The sequence below is a fragment of the Hippoglossus stenolepis genome, chromosome 1 (genome assembly GCF_022539355.2).
Source record: "Hippoglossus stenolepis isolate QCI-W04-F060 chromosome 1, HSTE1.2, whole genome shotgun sequence".
In the NCBI taxonomy this organism is placed as follows: Eukaryota; Metazoa; Chordata; class Actinopteri; order Pleuronectiformes; family Pleuronectidae; genus Hippoglossus; species Hippoglossus stenolepis.
Window position 1 is genome coordinate 4,142,776 of NC_061483.1, and position 20,942 is coordinate 4,163,717.

At 42.3% G+C, this 20,942-nt stretch overlaps 2 protein-coding genes across 2 annotated transcripts in view; one reads left to right on the top strand and one right to left on the bottom strand.

Annotated features, from left to right (window-relative positions):
- Nucleotides 1-20,942, top strand: part of LOC118114081 (protein kinase C-binding protein NELL1) — a 206,494-nt gene that overhangs the window by 102,774 nt on the left and 82,778 nt on the right. The gene's annotated exons all lie outside the window — the stretch shown is intronic.
- LOC118114090 (chimeric ERCC6-PGBD3 protein) lies at nucleotides 2,057-6,604 on the bottom strand. Its single transcript, XM_035164335.2, has 2 exons — nucleotides 6,389-6,604; nucleotides 2,057-5,356 (listed from the first exon to the last, which is right to left on the bottom strand). Exons 1-2 carry the CDS (start codon nucleotides 6,547-6,549, stop codon nucleotides 3,328-3,330), a joined length of 2,190 nt encoding a protein of 729 aa, XP_035020226.2. The 5' UTR covers nucleotides 6,550-6,604; the 3' UTR covers nucleotides 2,057-3,327.

Genomic DNA, 20,942 nt, shown 5'->3' on the forward strand with positions numbered 1-20,942 from the left:
TTCAGCCGGAGTCGGGTCGGATCGGGGTTCACTCCGACTTTACTTTACTTCTGCATCATCCCTGCTTCTCGTTACCTCAGCTGTCCTCCACCCCAGTTTCTCAGAGTCTCTATGTTTAGCTGTTTTTGAGTTAATGTATTTACAGTATCCAACACAACTGAGTGTGCTCAATATGTTAAGTAATAATGATACATGTTTTTGTTTTTAGCCTAAGCCCAAGAAGCGTAAAGACAAATAATTTAAACATTTTTCACGAATGTAACTGTAATGAAAGGTTTATTTTACAGAACAGAACTTTGTATTATTTATTATTTTTTGTTATATTTATAAAGTCTATATGTGTCTACACTTTAATACCCAGATAAGGCCTCTGCAGACTTTACTGACATGTGCATACATAGTTGAGTAAAACTCAAAAAAAGTTGCTTCTCAAGACAAAGCAAGTTTACATTTACTCGAATTTAGTCAAATTATGAAGTTATAAGATAATCAATCCAGAAACATGACAGGCTGGTTTATTTTTAACTAAATTCAGGATTATTGCACTTAGATCTGCACTTGTTACAGTGTAATCTGTGTTCTTATTTTGTGTCTGACTCCTCCTGAGCAAGAATGACGGTCGTTTGTGGAAAGATGTTCTGCTACTCATCACTTTCATTCTTCATTCTTCTCCGTCACTCTTCATCTGAGCGGTTCCGTTGCTCGACGCTCTGCTTTAACATCTCCACAGGTGCTCTGTTGGATTAGAGGATTTACTCGGCCGGGTCGTAGATTTCACTCTGTGATTCTTTACTTCTGTCAAACATGTCGAGACTAGAAGTCAGCTCGTCACTCAGTACTCCAGGCTTATGCAAACGTGCAATCATATCGTCAACGTCATCTCTTCTGCACCTTCTGCACTCCTGCTGCCCAGTATCACCACAGTCCCACCGCCCTGTTCCATGACCACTTTACACTACATTACACACACACACACACACACACACACACACCAGGGTTGCCCAAGGACCAGGGGATCGTTTTTTTTGGCAGAACCACCGACCTTTCGATTACTCGATGATCCGCTCTACCCCCTGAGCCGCAGCTGCCTCAGTCACCATGACCCTAAACCTTGTTACTATAAACAGTAAACTCAAGTTAAATAAAATCTCTTTGCTGTGATGTGTGGATCATTAGCATCAGTTTTTAACCTGTATTTAACCTGGCCGCCTTTTACCTGTAAATATTTTAGCTGTTGCATCTGTAAAGTTGTCAATCACAAATTAGAATGATTCCCAGAGACTCCGCTGGCCGCCAGTTATGAATAAAATACCAGAAGCGTTTGACACGAAGACCTTAAACATCTAAATATCTATCACCCGAACGAATGAGCACACAGGTTTGATTCCTCTGAAGGTTTTCACTCCGAGGCTCATGGCACCAGGTGTGTTTATCAAAGTGTTGTTTGATTTAAATGACGATGATGCTTTATTCACATCACTTCATCCTGACAGGTCCAATCAGAGGAGTCGAGAGCGGCTCCCGGTTTCACACATTCACTCAAGAACTCGCGTAGATGTAAACAAAACCGAGAGAGAGCAGCTGCAGTTTGTTCTTTAAGACTTCTTTGCATGAAGTCGAGCAAACAATCATTAAAATATTGAATGTCTGTGTGCAATTTTAGATTTGAGGCACTTCAGGGTCAAAAATCTCTGAGAAAAGTCTCCAAAGTTCCCAAATGATGATGAATCACTTTGATGATAATGAAAAAATGTTTTGTTTGGTGACGCTCCAAATGTGCCACATCATTATTTAACATATTTAGCATCAGTGAATCACGCGTCCAGGAACATCTTCTCCGAGGAGACGATGAAACGATCCAGAGTCTTTCCTGTAAAACTAAATCATCTTTGACTCTTGATTTAACTGTTAAAGTTTGGCTTTTATTTAATTTTTTTACAAAATCATCCAAAACAACACAATTGGCACTTTATGTAAACATTATAAAATATTAATAACAGAAATAACAGAAGCTCTTCGAATGCACAACAAAATAAAAACATCGATACAGACCTCTTTTTAAAAATGTATTGTTTTTTACAAGAACACAAACAGTTTGTCAAATACCATAAAATCAAGAATGTGCCAAAACATTGAACTGCTTTATGAGATGTGATCATAATATATCAAAAATTAAGTTTCCATCAATAGGAAAAAAATTATATGCATTCAAATAATTATTATGCATTGTTTATTCAGTGTGGAGGCATAACACATAATTCATAGAGCTCAGATTTATAAAATGTGTGTGTTTGTCATTCTCTGCTCATAAAGAAGAGTTTAAAACCACAACATTCACTTATGAGCAAACCATATTAATTATAGATATTTAATAATATGCAATACATAAAGCCATATTATTGTATTTCTGTAAACAGAGAATCTCTTACATATGCATAAACAGCTGTAACGTGTTTCCAGTGGAAGACTAGTAATATATATATATTTTATAATATAAAAACATGTCTGATGATTTAAGTTTGACTTGATTGAATTATCTGTGGAGTGAGGTAGAGTCCATCAGGTCAACTGTAACGAAGTGTGTTTTATAAAGTATGTGAGTGTAAACATTTAGATTTCAGAAATCCACACACAAGTCCATATACTTGTTAATAATCCTGGACCCGAGTCACAGTACCGTGGTCCCTGGAAGTCGAGCCGCAGAAGCCAAATCTAGCTGAGCGTGTTAAACGCAGCCAGAAACCAAGTTGGCTTCATCCTCCACAGCTGAGGTAGGTGGAAATGTCAAAGATTAGCCGAGATGCCAAAAAGTCACAAACACGTCTCCGTGCCAACCACACAACCCAAAAAAAACCTGGATGGTGTCAGAAACAAATATCTGAATAAGCAGAAACTCTTGTGTTTCATGTAAACGTCATATTCTAAATATAAAATGGTGAAACTAGTGCACATTAAAGTATAAAAACAACTGTCAATCCACAGTTTCTCTAATGAAAGCAGACGGAATGAGGCTTCTGGTTCTGCAGCAGCCTTCCAGACAAGTGTTGAGTGTGTCTCTGCTTAAGAAACTGAATCCCTGAATCACCGGGTGTGAGCTCGCTGGTCAAAGGCACGATGATAGTTCAGCTTTTAATCCTTTTTAATTTAATTTATCTGGACCATGAACTTTATTTGATAAAAAAAAAATGTATTAAAGCATTGAAATCAGTGGCCCCTTCTCCATAAGAATATGTCTTAGAAACACTTTGAGGTATTTGAATGGGTAATAAAGAGATAAAGAAGAGGAGCATTAGGAATGCAGTCATTTAACAGTTAGTTTTAACGGCCTCACATGCAGACGTTGTTGCGCCTGTGCCACTCGCTGTAGCAGTTCCTCAAAGTAGTGAAACAAAGTGTTTTCTGGCAGGTGCTGCAATAGACCGACGACTTTCTCTTGCAGACCACACATGCCCGTCTGCCGGCGGTGGCCCGATATCTGGGGGCCACGTTGCTCATTTGTTCTACAAAGTAAGACGGCAGGTGCCCTAGACCTGGAGCCCCAGCAGCTGCAGTGGGGGGCACGTCGGCGGTCAGAGAAGGTGGTCGCGCTGTAGATGGAGATCCAGGGGTTACTGCAGATGTGCAGGCTGACGGCCCATTGGCGGCTGGGGCCAGTGAGGACGGGGCTGGGGCTGTTCGGGAGGTCGGTGGGACTTTGAGAGGAGAAGCAGGCAACATGAAGTTTTGTGGAGCCGACCGGCGCGGAGTGGACCCGATCTCAGCCAGGGACAAAATCAGTTGTTCCCTGAACGTTTTCTGTGTAACTATAGGCCGGTTCTGCAGTTTGCACATTTCCTTGTGGAGGATGAAGGAGTTCACAGTGGCGATGTCCACAAAATGATAGAACAGAGTCTTGTACCATTTCTGGGTCTTGTGGAGGACTTTGTAGTATCCGATGAGCGCGTCCGACAAGTCGACGCCGCCCATGTGCCGGTTGTAATCTTTGATGCAGTCTGGAATAGGCACCAGCTTCACCGTCCACTCTCCGTCTTTGTTTTTCACTCGGCGCTTGGCCGTGTCGTCGCTGTAGGCTTTGTGCATAGTGGAGCACATCGTTACCTCGCGGGCGTCCAACCACTTGACAAACAACAGGTTCCCCTTTCTGATCCACCGGATTGTTCCCTTTATTGTTTTCTTGTCCATGTCGTTCCTTTTCGTTTTGGGGTAACCAGTGATATTGGAACGCACGGTGCCGCACGCCCAGATCTTCCTCTGAAGGAGGTCAAGGAATAGTGTTGGACTGGTGTAATAGTTGTCCACGTAGAGCTTATAGCCTTTGCCTAGGAAGGGTATCTTCAGCAGTCTCATGACAGCATCATAGCTGAGCCCCTTCCCTGTGGGTTCACCATCCCTTCCCCCGTACACGAAAAAGTTCAGGGTGTATCCACACGCCGAGTCGGCTAAAACAAAAAGCTTGAAGCCCCATTTAGTAGGCTTGTTTTTAATATACTGCTTGAGCCCAATCCTGGCTTTACTCGCCACCATGCGTTCATCTATGGAGATGTGCTGGTGAGGATGAAAGAAAGTGTAGCAGGCCTCCAAGATCTGCTGATAGAGGGGCTTTATTTTGCAAAGTCTGTCATAAGCTGGAGTCCCTTTCTTTGTGTCGTTTGCTGCTTCAGCTGCGGGATCGTTCATGTGTAGGCTGCGGGAAATGGTGAGGAAGCGTCTGCAGGGCATGACGGAGGCAGGGAACGGCAGGCTGAACAGCTGAGTCCCTCTCCAGAACTCTTTCAGAGTTTTTAGCGGGACGAGCCCCATGTAGAGGACAAGGCTGATGAAGGAGTACATGTCTGCCGCTGTGACCTGGACCCAGGTTTCCCTGTGGTTTTGATATTTCTTCCTCCCATAGGCGTTGGTGTTTCTCACCAAAGTGTCGATTACAGTCGTGGAGAAGAACAGCTGGAAGAGTTCGAGAGGTGTGTAATTTGCAGTTCTGTTCAGCTGTGGTCCCACGTCCCTCTCGGGTCTGAACCGCGGCTGAGGAGGCTCGACATCATCCTCAGTGACGTTCTGCCACCGGTCTCCATCATCTGCTCCTTCCTCTTCCTCAACCACAAGCCGTCTTTCCGCTTGTCTCTTCCTGCGTGGAGAGGAGATTGTCCCACGAGTACGAGGGGAGGAGGAGGAGGAGCCTTTAGATGCATCGTGGATCCTCTTGCTGGGAGGTCGATGCTCACAAGTCTTAGATGGAGACTTGAGGTTCGACGCTGCTGGAGAAACAGAGACGGAGCGGCAGCGCTTTCCAGTAGCTCTTCTCTTTGTGGGCGTATTATTCCACTCTGCATCTGAACTGTCCTCATCAGTGAAGTCATCTCTGAAATCCAATTGAAAAAAAAGTGAATAAGAGGAACATTTATGACTTAGTAACTATTTTATAATTGTAGCTTTTCCTAAATCATTTTTACAAGGTTTAACAAAAAGTTAATGAAGCAATTCCAAGTTATCATTCAAAAATGATAAGTCATACAAGTAGAATACCTAAGTTTTTAATTATATATTTGTTATCTTTTAAATTTTTCAGGTATTTAATTATCTGATAAAACGTTAGTTAAATGATTTTCCCCTTGATTCCTTAACTAATAAACATATATATGTAATTATTAGTCAAGATACAATAAATCAAAACATGCAGTACTAGTAGTATTTGTGCACTTAATGCACAGCAACAACAATTCTGGTTTCCATGCCACCCTCATACACCCCCTTACCCTGTCCCCCGTCCCTAAAATCTGTAGCGCCGCCCCTGTCCTGGATCATCAGTGTATTGTGATCCACTGGGTGATTGTCCAATGATTAACCAGCACACAGACCAGGCTTTGTTCTTCCAGGAGCTGCACAACTGTTAAGGAAGTTCGACATTGGACCGCGATGTGCATGCGCCCCTTACGCGCACGCGCTTGGTGTCGTTAAATGCGTAAAAAAAAACACTTTGTAGTGAAGTTTGTCAAACGATCAGAAGTGACAACAGAAGACTTCCCCGTGTGCTTCGTGCAGATTTGGTGCACGGTGGGGAAACGTGAGCGTGTCTCTGCAGCGAGGACAAAGGAGCCGCATCAAGTGCACGCGAACCTCTGTCGCGAATAACGCGCAGTGGGAACACGCGCGACACTTTACGCACGTTATCCTGCAGCCCGCAAACAAACAGCTGCGTGTAATGTTGAATGAATGAGTCGCTCTCGTGTCTTATCTCATCGGCTCGTGTTCTGCAATAAAGCGAACGACACAGACTTTTTATAACTTGGCTCAATATCTTCTGAACTGTGCGTTTTCCTGCGGAGCGCGGACGCATCACGTCCTGAGAGGTCTCCGGTGTGTTGGACCGATTCCAGCTCTGCACTGTACTCACTGTTCTGATCCTCTCGTCAAACCTCCAGGAGTGAAGTCTTCATCATCATCCTCCTCCTCCTCCTCCTCCTCCTCTTCCTTCTCCAGGCTGCACGTGCTGCTCTCAGAGTCTGGGTCCGAGCCGCGCTCCTCCAGTTCATCCTCCGACTCGGACAGAAACATGTCTCCAGTCTGACTGAGACCGGACTCTTGTCCTCTCGGGGACGTGTTTCGCAGTGTGAAGTGGAACCGGTTCCCGTGGGACCTCCCACTCGCGCCATATGCCCCCGAACGAGGGATGTTCAGACTCTTACTGACCATATATGGTTAAAAAGGTAGTTTCATGGGATACAGTTCCAGTTTGTTTTTATATAAATCAGCCAATCACTGACAGACATGAGACGATGGGACACTGGGATTGGTTTAAAACCCTCAGCCTGATTACATCAATCGGTTTTAAATGTAAATTTAAAATGATTTTGATATTTAGCAAAAGTAATTAAAGTCAGATCTTAAAATGACTTATTTATTTTAAATGTATGCAAGATTGACCCTTTATTGTTTGTCTTCTTTCTGACACCTTTCTCCTAAAAAAGTATTTAAATATGTCACATCTCAGTCAGGTTTGGTCCTGTGTCTGAAAAACTTCATAATTATAAAACTTAATATTTAAAATATAACACAGCACAAATCATTGTATTGTTTATATTGCGTTTTCCTGGCCAATAGAAGCCTTTCACTGACCAATAGGAATTGGCCTTTATGTTTGCTGATATGTGCAGATATGAAAAAAAATGTACAAGAAACGTGCTTTAAAAAATCCAAGTTTTTTAAATCTTGTTGTGCAGCATTTTCTTATATTTATTTATGGTAAATGATATAGTTAAAATGTAAAAAAAAGATCTGTATCGGAAACACTTTATTCTCTAATATTAGAATTGGCATCCGCCCCCTTGAATCCATATCATTCATCCATATCATCTTTAAGGTTAATTATCAAATTATCAAAACCTTAGTTTAGTCAGGAGTTGTCAAACCTGCCCCTCTAGTCTATGAAGTCAGATTAAAGATGTGAATCAGAGCTTCTTTGATTTATAAAAAAACATTTTGAGTTTCAGAAGAGTTCCAATGAAGAATTACTTTTCATAAAGCTGGAAAACGGTGCAAAGAAATGTCTGCACATCATTTTCCATTTGTAGAAGAAACCCTGTGTTTAGTGGATCCATCCATCGACTCCAACCTTCTCCTCCTCACATGGACTTTGTGGCTCCATCTTCACCTTTCCTCCTTGGCCTCTGTCATAATAACCACGGCTGCTAGAGGTCGCCGAACAATAAACTGTAGCTGTGGGTCGTAATAAGCTGCTCGGACGGGCGGGGGGCGACAAAAGGGTTGAGGTCGCAGCAGGAGGAGGGCGGCGTCCATGATGGATAGCGCAGTGATTTAAATCTACAGCAAGACACCACGTAAACCTTGGTAGATCAGTAGATAAGTTTGTTGGAGCTGTAACCTCCGATTAAAAAAGGTTTATCAGCTCTGCACGAAAGTAAGACAGTTCCCTCTGTTCACATTAGCTCTATGACAAAATAAATACACTCAGGGTCGTCGTGGTAACATCTTGATCGTTCAGTTTTTTTACGACCCAACTATGGTGATATCCATGTTTTCTTATTTGCAGGTTTAGTGGACGCAGTGTTGTGTTACAGTTACTGACCGTGAACCGATGAGCAGATAAACTCAGGTTTCAGAATCTCTGGATTTTATCAGTTTGCGTAGAAACTGTTGTTGTTTCGAGGCTGCCTCAGTGGGTCACGTCGTCGGTCAGCGAGCTCGAGCAGGACAAATAGGACCATCAGTGGAATCTAACGTGATGTAATCATCATTTATCAGTTTTAATTCCCTTCTCCTACAAGTCAAAGACTGTTTTTATTACCCTCATGAAGGGCAAAGCATGTTGGGTAAAACCTTTTGCCATGCGAGTGCAGACACTAACGCTGTGTATTTGTCTGCTCCTGCGTGGGCTTGACATGCACTAATATGTGTTTGAAAGTGCAGGGGTGTCGTGATCATGAGCGCCGGTGTTATTCAGAGCGAGTGCGAGCGGGCTGCGGCGTGACCTCGCCTCCCCCCTTCCCCAATAAAAATCTGAGACGGTGGCGTAAGAGTCAGTGAAGAGGCCGAGTAAACTCCCACTCACTTTAATGGCCTCAGTGTGTGTGGAGGAGCGGAATGAAGGATGCTACAAATTCATCAAGTGCTTCAGCGAAGGAGGGCAGAGGTTCTCCAAGTTCTGTTTACAACCAATTATTCAAAGCAGGTAAACGGTCGGTGCATAGAGGAAAAAAAAATATGTATTTGTATGTTTCACTATAAACTACAGACTGTATTTAGAGCTGGATGATACAACAGGCTCCCAAAAGTGAAGCCAGATCATCCTGATGCTCCCCCTGGTGGCTGGCTCTAGTATACGTTATAAACCCCGCCTCCTCCATGTTAGTGGATGGGACATTGATCGAAGAAAGGAAAAGGCAAAATACACGCTAACTGAAATTCTCGATGTCCGTCATTTTATGTAGATCTGGTCCCACTGAGGTTTGTTCAAGTGTTTCTGATAACTTTGTTTTTCAATTTATTATCAGATGCTATGCTAACGGAGTGAAAGGTCATGATTGATATATATATATATATATATATATTTATACAAATGTGTACATGTGTGTGTGTGTAAACACCTCGGACGACTTTCTACAGACGTAGTTCTTGATTAAATTGGACGGCAAGCTCAGTTTATGCGAGATTTAATGGCTCAGACAATTTTTCACTTATTTTAGGTAAGAATATTTAACGTAGGTGTACTCTCTGCTAGATATTACCTCAACATCATCATCTCACAGCGCAGCAGGATGTGCAAAGCAGCAAACGCTTAGCGCTAACCACAGAGTCGTTTTCAGCCAGAGTCATGAGCAGGTCATGAATTATTCAGGGTGTCACAGCTGTGATTTCAAATTCTGGGAAGTTTAAAGGTTTTCATTCGACTCACATTTCAGCCTTTTGTGCATTTGCTTTTCACCGTGTCCCGAGAGACTGTTAGTGTTCCTCATTATTTATTTACTTTCCTAAATTGGTGGAAATGATCCCGTGCAGAAGGTGCCGTTCCACCAGGTTCCAACACCAGACACATGAATGAAAATGTGCTTAAAACTAATTCTTATTATCCTTATATGTACAGTCCTTGATCTATTTTACATATACACAAGTCATACTATGTCTATTTTATAATCAAAGCAGAAATGAATCATCTAAAAAGCTCTCAGGAAGTTAGTCCAATTACTTTTCCATTTAATTTAGTTTTTATGTTCCCGGAAACTTTGATCTTTACCAAAAAGGTTAATCACCAAAATGTGCAACTGTGCATTAGACTGGGGATAAAATAATGATTTCAGTGCCTCTATTGGAGGTTAAAACTCACTTAGTGGGTGTTAAATCTCAATATTCACAGTAATGCTGTTATTCTAAAGGCGTATAACTGAAACACCCGCTGGTCGGCGGTGAACAGGCCGGTGACTTACAGTTACGAGGCCTTGCGGTGGATTCAACTCTCATGGAGCCGAACTGAGCTTTTATTTTGCTGATGTGCAAATGTGTGTTTCATGTTTTAATTGTGTCGAGAGTAAAAACAATGGCCCCTGCTGCAGAATAACTCATGTGAGTGTTGGATGTAGCCACCAGCGAGGCGCCTGAATGATACATGCTAGGGAGGAATCCTCTGGGTGCTGTTCTCTCAGGCATGACGACAGGATGCTGTGTGTGTGTGTGTGTGTGTGTGTGTGTGTGTGTGTGGGAGCGATGATGCTATGACACATGTCCTCTCTGGGAGCACAAGGGATCCTTTGCTGGTCTGAGCTGTGGATGTATAATCTCTGATCACGTTGGATACAGTTGTTACTCTGGCTGTTTAGGTTCTGGAACTAACAAATATATTATTTTATGCACAGTATTGGATTTTGATCGACATGTAAGTCCCTTGGTTGAAAAACACAATGTGTCTCCACTTCCTCTTGCTGTACAAACACTGTCAACCAATCCTGAGTTGTTTCACCCCATTTTTATTATCCAATAAGGAAGGTAAACCAAACTTATCAGGAACAAGAAACACTTAATCAGACCTTAATGCTGAGAGGTCAGAAAGCAGCAGCATTAACTTCTGTATGGGTCGTTAGTAATGGATTTTAACAACCAAAACATTGATGTTGCCGATAAGGACGCCAGATAAGATAACGTCCAAATGGCTCAACGTGGAAGTCAATTGCCTATTTTGGCAGCAGGCAGAAATTCTGGCAGAAAACACAAGGGAAGAAATTGCCTTTGCTTTATCGCTGGGGGTGTGGACTTTGAGATAGTCCGAGATCAGTTTTAGATAAACACCCAAAGCAAATAGAGACACCAGAGTCGTGGTGATCTCCTCGTGGTGCAGCCTGCAGCCGCGTGGAAGCAGTAGCGTGTGGCGTGCTCGCCGTGCGTGCAGCTTTTATTACCGTTTCCCGGGATTAAATATAAATAGGACGTAATGCATATTGCATCAATTTGGATGACTCCCCCTGTTGTTTTCAACTGCTGTGTAAACACTGGACAGGAAACGGTCAACTATGACTGAGTGTTGAGCACTTAATGCCGAGCTGCTAAAACTTTCATGACCCTCGGTTATCAGGTGTGTGTGTGTGAGAGAGAGAGATAGAGAGAGAGATAACGGGTTAACAGAAACAGGGGGAGACGAGGAAAGAACAGGCCTGGAGTGTTTTCCTTTACCAATCCATCATCTCTCTGCAGCATTCACGTACTGTTGGAGAAAACAACTCCTCTGACACGGCGCAGCGCTGATGTTTACCGGGACCGCCACGGAAGCTGAAGGAGAATGAATGATTCAGACCACTGCAGCAGAGTCTGCAGCATCTGCTTCTCTCCGGCCCTCCCAAGGATTTCTGCTCTCGCTGCCGCTCGCCTTCTGCTCATCCACACCTCCATCTTTATTTCATTCTACCGTCTTTTTTCCATTTGCTCGCCGTCTAACCGAGGAAGCTCTTACACCTCCAACTCTCCGCCCATTCACACACACACACGCTCGTCTCATGCAGCACGAGTCGTCTCCTGCTGCCTACCGCCCCCTGATCTCTGTTCAGGAAGTTAACCAATTAGACTCTTCCTTTCTAATATCTACCGTGTATGTGTTCGGATCATCGGCTTCCATGCACGGTAGCGATTTGATTATTCTTCCTCTTCAATATACTAATCTGATTCCAGACTTACAGCCGAGATTAAGGTGGTGTTCACACCTGTAGTTTTAGTGCCCGCGATTATTTATTGGAAACTAAACCAGAAGCCTGATTACGTGGCCTCGTGTAAATTCAGCTCCTGAAGATTGTGTGCATAGGAGGAGAAGGTTTGTTTTCCGTGTCATCCATCCATCTTTGTGTGTATCGGTGTGCAGAGGGCTGATAAGAGTCAGATCCTTTTTGGGAGAGGTAGGAGGTAAATCGTATTACAGACCAAACCCACTAAGCTGCTGCAGTCGGATGTTTCTCTGACTAAACCTCCTTCATTCATGGACATGCATTTAGATTCTGTGAATAAAAAAACTCAAGGTTTACCTGTTGGCAATAAAAAAAAAATCATGTCACCGATTACTGGATGATCTCAAACTGCTCAGTACGCGTTCTTCTATTAATCAGAGGAAATTGTGGTTTCTACAAATTGTTGTCAAAGTAAAATAGTAGAACATGAATCCAACTTCTCCAACAAGCAGTAGGCGATGTGTTCATATTGCAATGTTGATTCTAAATGGTTCTCATCCATGTTTCATTACCCTGCACGCAGCACAGTATTATTTTCTGTGTGTGCGTGTGCAAGCAAAAATAAGAAGGCACGCACCGATTTACATCAAACTCGGTGTGAATATTATTCGTGGTCCCTTCAGATGATTTGACTTTTGGGCCGGGTTGGGGGGGTGCGATCGAGGAAAAACGCCCATCCCACGATTTATCTTGGGATGGGCGTTTTATAATTAAATAACTTTTTTACCACGATTCCCCACAAAGGTATTTTTAAGTGAAACTGACATTTTCTGCATTAACTTTATTACTAAACAGCAAATTTCTAACACTCTATCCCGTAACATTCTCCACAAAACAGGATGCAAGTAATTAGCAATAATAATCAGCATTAGGTTTTTGATGAGCATTAAAATGTGATGAGCTTGTTTGTACCACAGAGTGGAGGAGCAGCCCTCATGCAGCACGAGCACTCTGCAGACGGTCACACTGCCGTGGGAGATAGGGATTTAAGATGATGGCACTTTTAAAGATAACAGCCTCCTCTGACCACTCGCAGCCACACAGCACATTCAATATTCAGCGTCTCCACTTTTCTGATCAGTTCTGTCCTCTGGTCAAAAGCTACGAGATTCAATGTCCACCTCAAGTCTGATTCGCTTGGTTTGAGCTGAAGACAATAAAGCTGGAGAAAAAAAGAGCATATCTCTGTGGAGGAAACTCAGCGAGGTTCATTAGAGTTGATGAATGTCAACTGTAAACCTGTAAGAAAACAACCAGCACTAATATAGCACGTGTATTTATCTGTTTCTTCACGAGTTCTCAGTTTGATTAAACCAAACATGACGCATCTCTCTAAAAGTTAAATACAAACTTTATAGCACAGGTGTGCAGAGCATTGCTTGAGATGAGGGGGCGGTTGTTTTAGCTCATTTGCCGTTTTAATAACTTGCAATTAAAAACAAGCGGTGGCTCTCGTTCATCAAAGTCAGAGAAGATGAAATAAGACGCAGCTGTAAGACAACAGGAGAAAAAAGCAGCATTCACCAAATTTATATAAAACGTGGGATTATCATGATATTTGCAGTATTCTGACAGAACATTCAGAAACTTGTGTTAATGAAAATTCAACTTTCATATCTTCTGATCTCCCATATACAGCTGCACCTTTGAAATTATTTTGCTTTGAGAATATACAGTAAAATCTCCTCTCCATTCTCTGCACTGTAACTTATCTTTTTTATTTTTTTTCCATGGCACAAATCCCCTTCACTTTTCAGTTGGGTCTGAAATTGTATTATTTAATGGTTGCGTTAGAATTTCTCAAGTGTAAAAGGACCAAGTAATCCAGTTCTTCTCCTCTGTCGGATGCGCTGAGTGCATTTTGTCCCTTTTGTAATATCTGGACGAGCAGAATCAAGCATCAATTCCCGTCACATAAAGGGAACAATGGATTCCTTCAGTACGAGAGCAGAGAATGAATACTCTTTTAATGCCGGAGCTTTTAGCCTCGGGGCATCACGAGAGTTGAACAATCCAACAATCACAGATAAAGAGTTAATGATCCCATCCAGAAAGTTCTCAGCAGAGAAAGTACAGCATTTACTGCTTCTTCAGACTCTTGAATAGTAACTTAAATATGAGTTCTGATATTTGATTCATATTTTACACGTTTTTGTTAGTATTTTTTTATTCAGATTTTATCAGAATACAATTAAATTGACACGGTATTATTGATTTTTTTCTTCTGCTTACACTTACCTATACTGTATGTGTCTCATTTTGCCATATTGCAAATCTGATAGCAGTCAAACAGTGAAGATAAAAATCACCTTCACTGGTGCTGTTTTGATTTTAGAAGATTAGTCGCAAGGCAACAGACTGACAACAGAATGAAACTTGTTCTTCTTACTAGTTTTCACTCAAACCTGTAATTCTGTGGAAATAAAAAGGTCAAGGAAAAATTCTGCCCTTTTTGCCAGAATAAACCATCAACATCAGCGTGACTGCCGGGCTCAGTTTACTTTAAGTAGCAGCAGTGTGTGGCTGCCACTTTCTGTCAAACTAGAAAGGCTCTCAGCAAGGCACCCCAACTTTGACCACTCAAACACCTTACATTAAGTTTTAGTAAGATGCACCTGTAAAGAATCGCTCCTCCCTTCACTGCTCTCTGCTCAGTCGACTCCTCGGAGCGACATGACAGCAGACCTCAGTTCAGCAGCTGTATAATGTTCCTGCGCTGCTGCAGACATGCTGCTGTCCTGCAGAGCGGCAGAGGTAATCGCTCCGTTCGGTCCTCATTATCCAACAATGCTAAATGGATTAGTCGGTTGCTATAGCACCGAACAGTCGCCCGGCGCAGACTTGGGCAGGCGCGTACATGCGGAGTAATGTGAAAGGCACATCGCTGTGTGTGATTCACACTGCCCCCTGGCATACCTCCGCACACACTGGAATGGCACTCTGGTTTTCATAAGTGCATTTCCACTTTGTTCCTTTTCATATACGGATGTTTATGTTTCTGTAACGTGCATAGTCATTTTCGTACTCGTAGGTTTTTGTCTTAATTTACAAAAGAACAGTTGTAAGTCGTCTGTTCTTTTTTTTTATTCCTGCGTCATTCTCTCTACTTCTGGGTTTGCCTGTGTTTCTGAGCCGTCGGGTCTTTTGTGCTGCTGTGTTATTTCCGACATGATATTTGAATGAATGAACAGATACTTCTGACAGATACTGTTTTCATGATACTGTTTTCATGACCCAGTGATGGCTTGTGCAATCATCTGTGGGTCGGACACAGATGTTGAAGTCAGGCACCGTCAGCTTCGATGGAAAAGAGAAGTCAATTATTTTAGGAAGGACCCTACTTGCAATAGTGAAGGTAAATACTGTAGTTTTATTTTACAGTTCAACATACAATATGTATCTGATACTGTGCATGAGTATCTGCATATAAGTACATGAGGCGCTTCAATGTCCAGGAATCTAAAAGGATATTTAATAATGGGAATTCACTGTATTGCCCTTATTTCAGTGGACGCTGCATTTTATTTCCATTACTGTCTTCGGTGTTGATCAAATCTTAAATCCCAGACTACTCCAGCTTCTCTTTCCATTATAAAAGGCTTGTAGTTATACACCTTAATATCCTGAAGTATCACGTCCTTACTGGACCTGATTTTCACGTCAGGACTCTGCACCTCATCTCAAATCTGCCGTTTTTCTTTCCCGACATTAACCGAATGTTTTATTTGCCAAAACGTAACCACCGCTCATTCGTTCAAGCCGTCTTGGATCTTTCCCGAACATTAACCATAACATTGTCTCAAGCAGATCATGTGAAAAGTGAGAATGTTGTTATTCAAACTATAAAAAAGGTAATGAAACATGATCCAGAGTAACTTTAATGATAAGTGAGAGTTTGGCACTGTGTCATAACTATTATGATATGTGTTATATAACTATTCGTCTAGAAGGTTTTAAGGTTTTGACTTATATGCAAATCTATATTAAGTGTATTGTGTATATTAATGGGAGGAGAATGTCATTGATGAATAGATTAAAACCATATAAACAAGTCATTATGTTAAACTGTAAGAAAATGTTATTACAGACATTCTGGCACATTTTAATGGCTCCTTTCATCCGGATGTTTGTTTTTTCCTCTTTTTTTTTTGAAATTCCTTTGGGGATAAATATATTCTTGGTCTTGCCTCCACTGTTTTCATAATGTTTTGGATGATGTGAATGTGAGTCACTAAGTTAGTCAGGTACATTTCAGACCCCATTAAAATGTGCTCGAATTAGTTTCTAGTCTGGTTCCTCTTCGCTCTTTGTACTTGTAACCAACTGGGATATTTTTGACACTGAAAAGAGAAACCAGTCTTTGATGATGGTCAGACAGATATATGAAGGTTTTCCTTCTGATTTCGATGCGTATGATGTCTCTGCTTTTCACTCTGACTGATTCATATCCTGAGAAGAAGGGGGTTTGGTTTTCAGCCGCAGTCGGAGCACAACAAAAACGAGAGTAGGAGAAGAAGACAGTGGTTTTTACAAGAAGCTGCTGTGGCTGGTGAGAGAAGAGGAGCGAGGGATTGAGAGAGATTGATCACGTATACAGATGAGAGAAATGAAGAGGGAGTTATGGGCTGTAAAGCAGCAGCGTGCATTAAACTCTGCCAGTAGGAGGCTGTTGTCTGGTGTTTCATCTGGAAGCCACGAAGCTGGTTTAAATGAGGCTGCAGGCTGTGGGGGGAACCTCCTGCGATCGATAATGTGTCTCGTTGGTCCCGGCCTGGCAGGGGAGAGATTTAAAGAGAAAGGAGCGCTCCCCCCCTCTGCGGGGGGGTGTTTAATCCTCTGAGATGTAGGATCAAAGTCTATAACACTATTGTATTAAGGCACACACACACACACACACACACACACACGCGCAACGTGGAAACCTGGTTCTATAAAGACCTGAAAGACACCAGGATTAGTAGTGAGGGGGAAAGAGGAGAATGTCTTTTATTCCAACACTTCTCATTTTGTCCTTTGGGGCTGACATGACATGGTTTTTGTGTACGTTTGAAAATTCCTCACCGAAAGACATTTATATATATATTTATATTAACACTGAACTAAATGCTTGAGTGCAAATACGGGTCACATAGCGAGGGATGGCTTAGAGGCTCTGTGGAGCTTTGTTTCCTCTCGTCGTTTTGGTTTTCGTGGCACATTCACTGTACGTAGTTCAGTCGTCATCCCTGCATCCAGCCGCTGCTTTCATCCAACGAGCTCCACAGTTTGAAGGAACATTAATTTGGGCTTGTAATCATCCAATGGACAGAAATATGACTCCAAATAAAGGATAATGTCGGGCGTATGTTTCGCGTAGACTGTTTTTTTTCAGCTTGTTGCAAACCTTTAGGGTCAAGTAGCCAAACGATTGACTTTATAAGCGTCAAATTGATTTGTTACCTCGATAAAACATTTGCAAAATCTTTTAGTGTCGTGAAATTACAATACATTAAATAATCCTATATATGATACCGCTGCTCTTATCAAATCACGTTATTTATATTGTGCATTTCGTGCATAGTTGCAGTACAAGGTGCTTAACAATCTAGTCTAAATGCAGAAATACAATAATAGCGCAACACAGTGTGACTTCTGCACAGATTGTTGTGAGTAGCACAATATGGCAGCGCCGGTGTCTGGGATGTTCTGCTTCATTTCTATGCAGTGGAAGAAAGTGGGCACACGTTGACCATCTTCACATTTCAGTCTCGCGGCCTCTCTCCTTTAATAGATACGGACACATCTACGGTGAAACCCTATTTTGAGGCTCTTGGACAATGTGACATGCAGGCGATCCCAGGAACAGCACAGCTGAGTACTTTCAGCATTCAATCACAGCACATAACATCAGCGTGGGGGATGTAAGAAAATGCATTATGGATATCTACAGTATATATGTATATATGCTCGTGGGTCTCTGAAGAGTTATATCTCTCCTCTGTGCTTCACACTAATCACCTCTTCTGTCTTTGTAGGAGAGCATGTTACAACTCGCTGAAAACACAAGTGCAGTCGTGTTATTTTCCCGATGCCGGCAGGTAGATTTAGCCCAGGAACTGTATCCTCTTTCATTTTCTTCATTTCCTTGTAGCCTGCTGCTGGTATTCTCCTCCAGGCGGGTGTTTGGTCAGTCATACCCGCACACATGAACCTGAAATCCCACAATACCAGTTGTCTAGTTAGAGCCACTTTCTCTCTCACACCTGCTTGCCTCAATATGCCACTGTCATTATCACCTCCTGTAACCATGTGGTAAATACACACACACACACGACACACTGCACACAGAGAAACACGCATCATCATCATCCTCCTCTTCCGTGTGACTGGCGTGATATCTGCCTCTGCAGCAGGAGCTGGGTCTCGTCTGAGAGCCTCCCCGCCCGTCCAGCCCCCTCCCCCTGCTCCGCCGCTCCTCTGTGGCTCTATAAGATATTTATAAGCATTTTGATAGTTTTCTTCCACTCTCTATGATCCAAGGTGAATGCTGTCATGTCGGATTACTCCAAGAGCCATGCCGCTGCTCTCCTGCTATTCGCCGAATCCACCGGCGCGCTGGCACGTTCCTGTTTAGACCCACACAGGGTTCATTCTGAATTATTAATCGGAGCGATGTCATTAACCAGCTCCCACAGCCTCCGCAGCCAAGGCCCCCTCGCCTGACATGGAATGGAAACAGCGAGGCACTGATTAGATTCTCAGCAGATGCAGCTCAAACCCTCGTCTCCGCTGCAAAACACAGTTGATTAATTGATTAAAAACACACAACCCTAATAAAACACAAATTAAATAGCATCAGTCTCTATAGTATACAAAAATCTTCACCCTGATGTTTATTGTGGGATATTTAATTTGACATCTTCTATCTAAAAGACTCAATTTACAGGAACAGGTTACAGCAGAACTGCAGCCATATATAGCATCTATGCTGTAGCACATCTGTAACCATGGCAACCGGAGTAGTGGTGGCATCCAAGTTTACCTCGTAGCAGAGGTGCCACCAGAGTGTCTCTACTTTTCCACTTTCTGCATTTATTTATTTACGGAAAGCAACAAAAACATATTGTTACACAAAAGCATGTTTTTAAATCTTTATGCTGCTTTGAGATATGCACTTAAGTCCGGATATTCCATTAATGTTCCAGGACGATGATGCAATGACAATGCAAGTGTCCTGAGTCCGTGGCTCCAGATGTTTTCCCTGGTGTCGAGTGGGCGTGTCGGTGATGTTTCTAACACATCATGTACACAAAACGGAATAAAACAGAACTAATACAAATATCTCAGGATGACAAAGTGGAGCGATACACGCAGAAGACACAGAAGACGATGTTGACTCAAAAAAGACCAAGAGATTTAAAAGCTTTCAGTGAGAACATGTCTCGCTCGACCCGGGCGCCACCATCACGAGACATTTCCACCCAATTGTCCGGCGTTGGCGTCTGAAAATAGCTTTAATGGTCAAACAGGGGCACATATTGAAACACTGACGCCACAGCATCATGAGATATAGCCTCGGTGATTAGACTTACACGATGACATAGATAAATCCCCAAATACATTATCTTCCTGTCCCAAAACGTAAAAGTAACATCCATCAAACGCAGCCTCCCTAATTAACTTGGAATTTGCATGGAATGGGCAAACGACAGAAGGAAAAACTACAGTTTAATGAGATGGTTGAAGGAGAGATGAGGGCATCGTGGACTGTAAACTGCGGGAGAATTAATTTAAAAATAGTGACGTGAACTTCGAGTGAACTGTTGCTCTTAATTAAAACTGATTTACTGTTCTGGAGTAATCGTTGTATCTTTCTTTTTCTGTCTTCGTGCACTTCTGTTCATTATAACTTCACTGGCTGATCCATTTTACTGTTGTTATCCAGAATTCAAGTGTAAAAACAAATGAACGTATCTAAAAGAAACATATCGTAATGAGACGAGGAGGCAGGGACTCGGAGCACAGGGCAAATAGTTAATCTACTGCAACAGACAGAAAAACTTCAGTAATACCTGTCACAGCATAGCAGAGTACTTCATGTTTTACTTTCTGCGTGTGTGAGTACACAAGTGTCCTCTGAGGTCAACGTAAAGTAAATTACATCAACAGATGGTGTTGATGTAATTTTGCTTCACGGACACGTTCCTCAAAAATGGACGATTGATTTAAATTGAGGTCGTGTGATTTCTAGCGTTAATTTTACCTTTCAAATTAAACCTTAAGTAAAAACAAAAACAACATGAGCAAAGGCAGCTCTTCTTCTCTTTAGAGTATACAGACACAATATATAAATCTACTGCCCATGCATGGAAGGCAAAGTCATGTTTTTCTGGGGATCTGCACCAAATTGCACACCTCCAGATATCAGACCCTAAATATTTATAATATTTGTATTTTATTTTGTGTGAAATCTGTGAAAATGTGGGGAAAGAAAGTCTTTGATCTCCACCAAACTTTCACTGGCTCTGTCTTTTCCCACGTCCCATCCTTCCACCGAGATTTGTGGAAATCTGTGCAGAAGTTTCTGGAGAAATCCTCGACAGTTGTCTTCTGAAACCACATTTAAATTCACTAGATCCCACGATTTTTGCCTGATTAGTTTTTTTTTTAATCATCATGAATTACTCTCTGAGAAATCAAGGCAAATGTGGCAAAATTGCACGATCTCATTAAACTGATCTGGATCTGCACCAAAGTTTAACAGGTTCTTCTCAGACCACATCCTTCCACCAAGTTTCGTGCTAATCTGTCCTGTAGTTTTTGCCGAAACTTGCTGATCGGACGGCAGCTCTATGAAGATCCATGTTAGCACAGCAGTGCTTTGAGCTAAATGTTAACATGTTCGTGCCGGTGTGTCACATTCACGATATTAAACGTCATTATTACCGTTATTATCGCAACGTGTTCCTATGCAAACATTTGCTAATTAGCAACCGAGTCGGGGATTATCAGCGTCGGGTGGATTCTTCCTCTGGGGATCATGAATGTTAACTGATCAGATGCTGATTGAATGTGAAGCAGCCGTCTGTTTAGTGGAAAAACAAGGAAACAACAATGGATTCCAAACATAGAAGTTTGTTGGCTGTGCAGCCTGAGTTCATTAATGTAACCGCTCATGTGCAAACATAACTGCGTGAAGAGAGCGCTGTGCTTTTCCCCTGTTCTCTCTGACTCCCACACACACACACA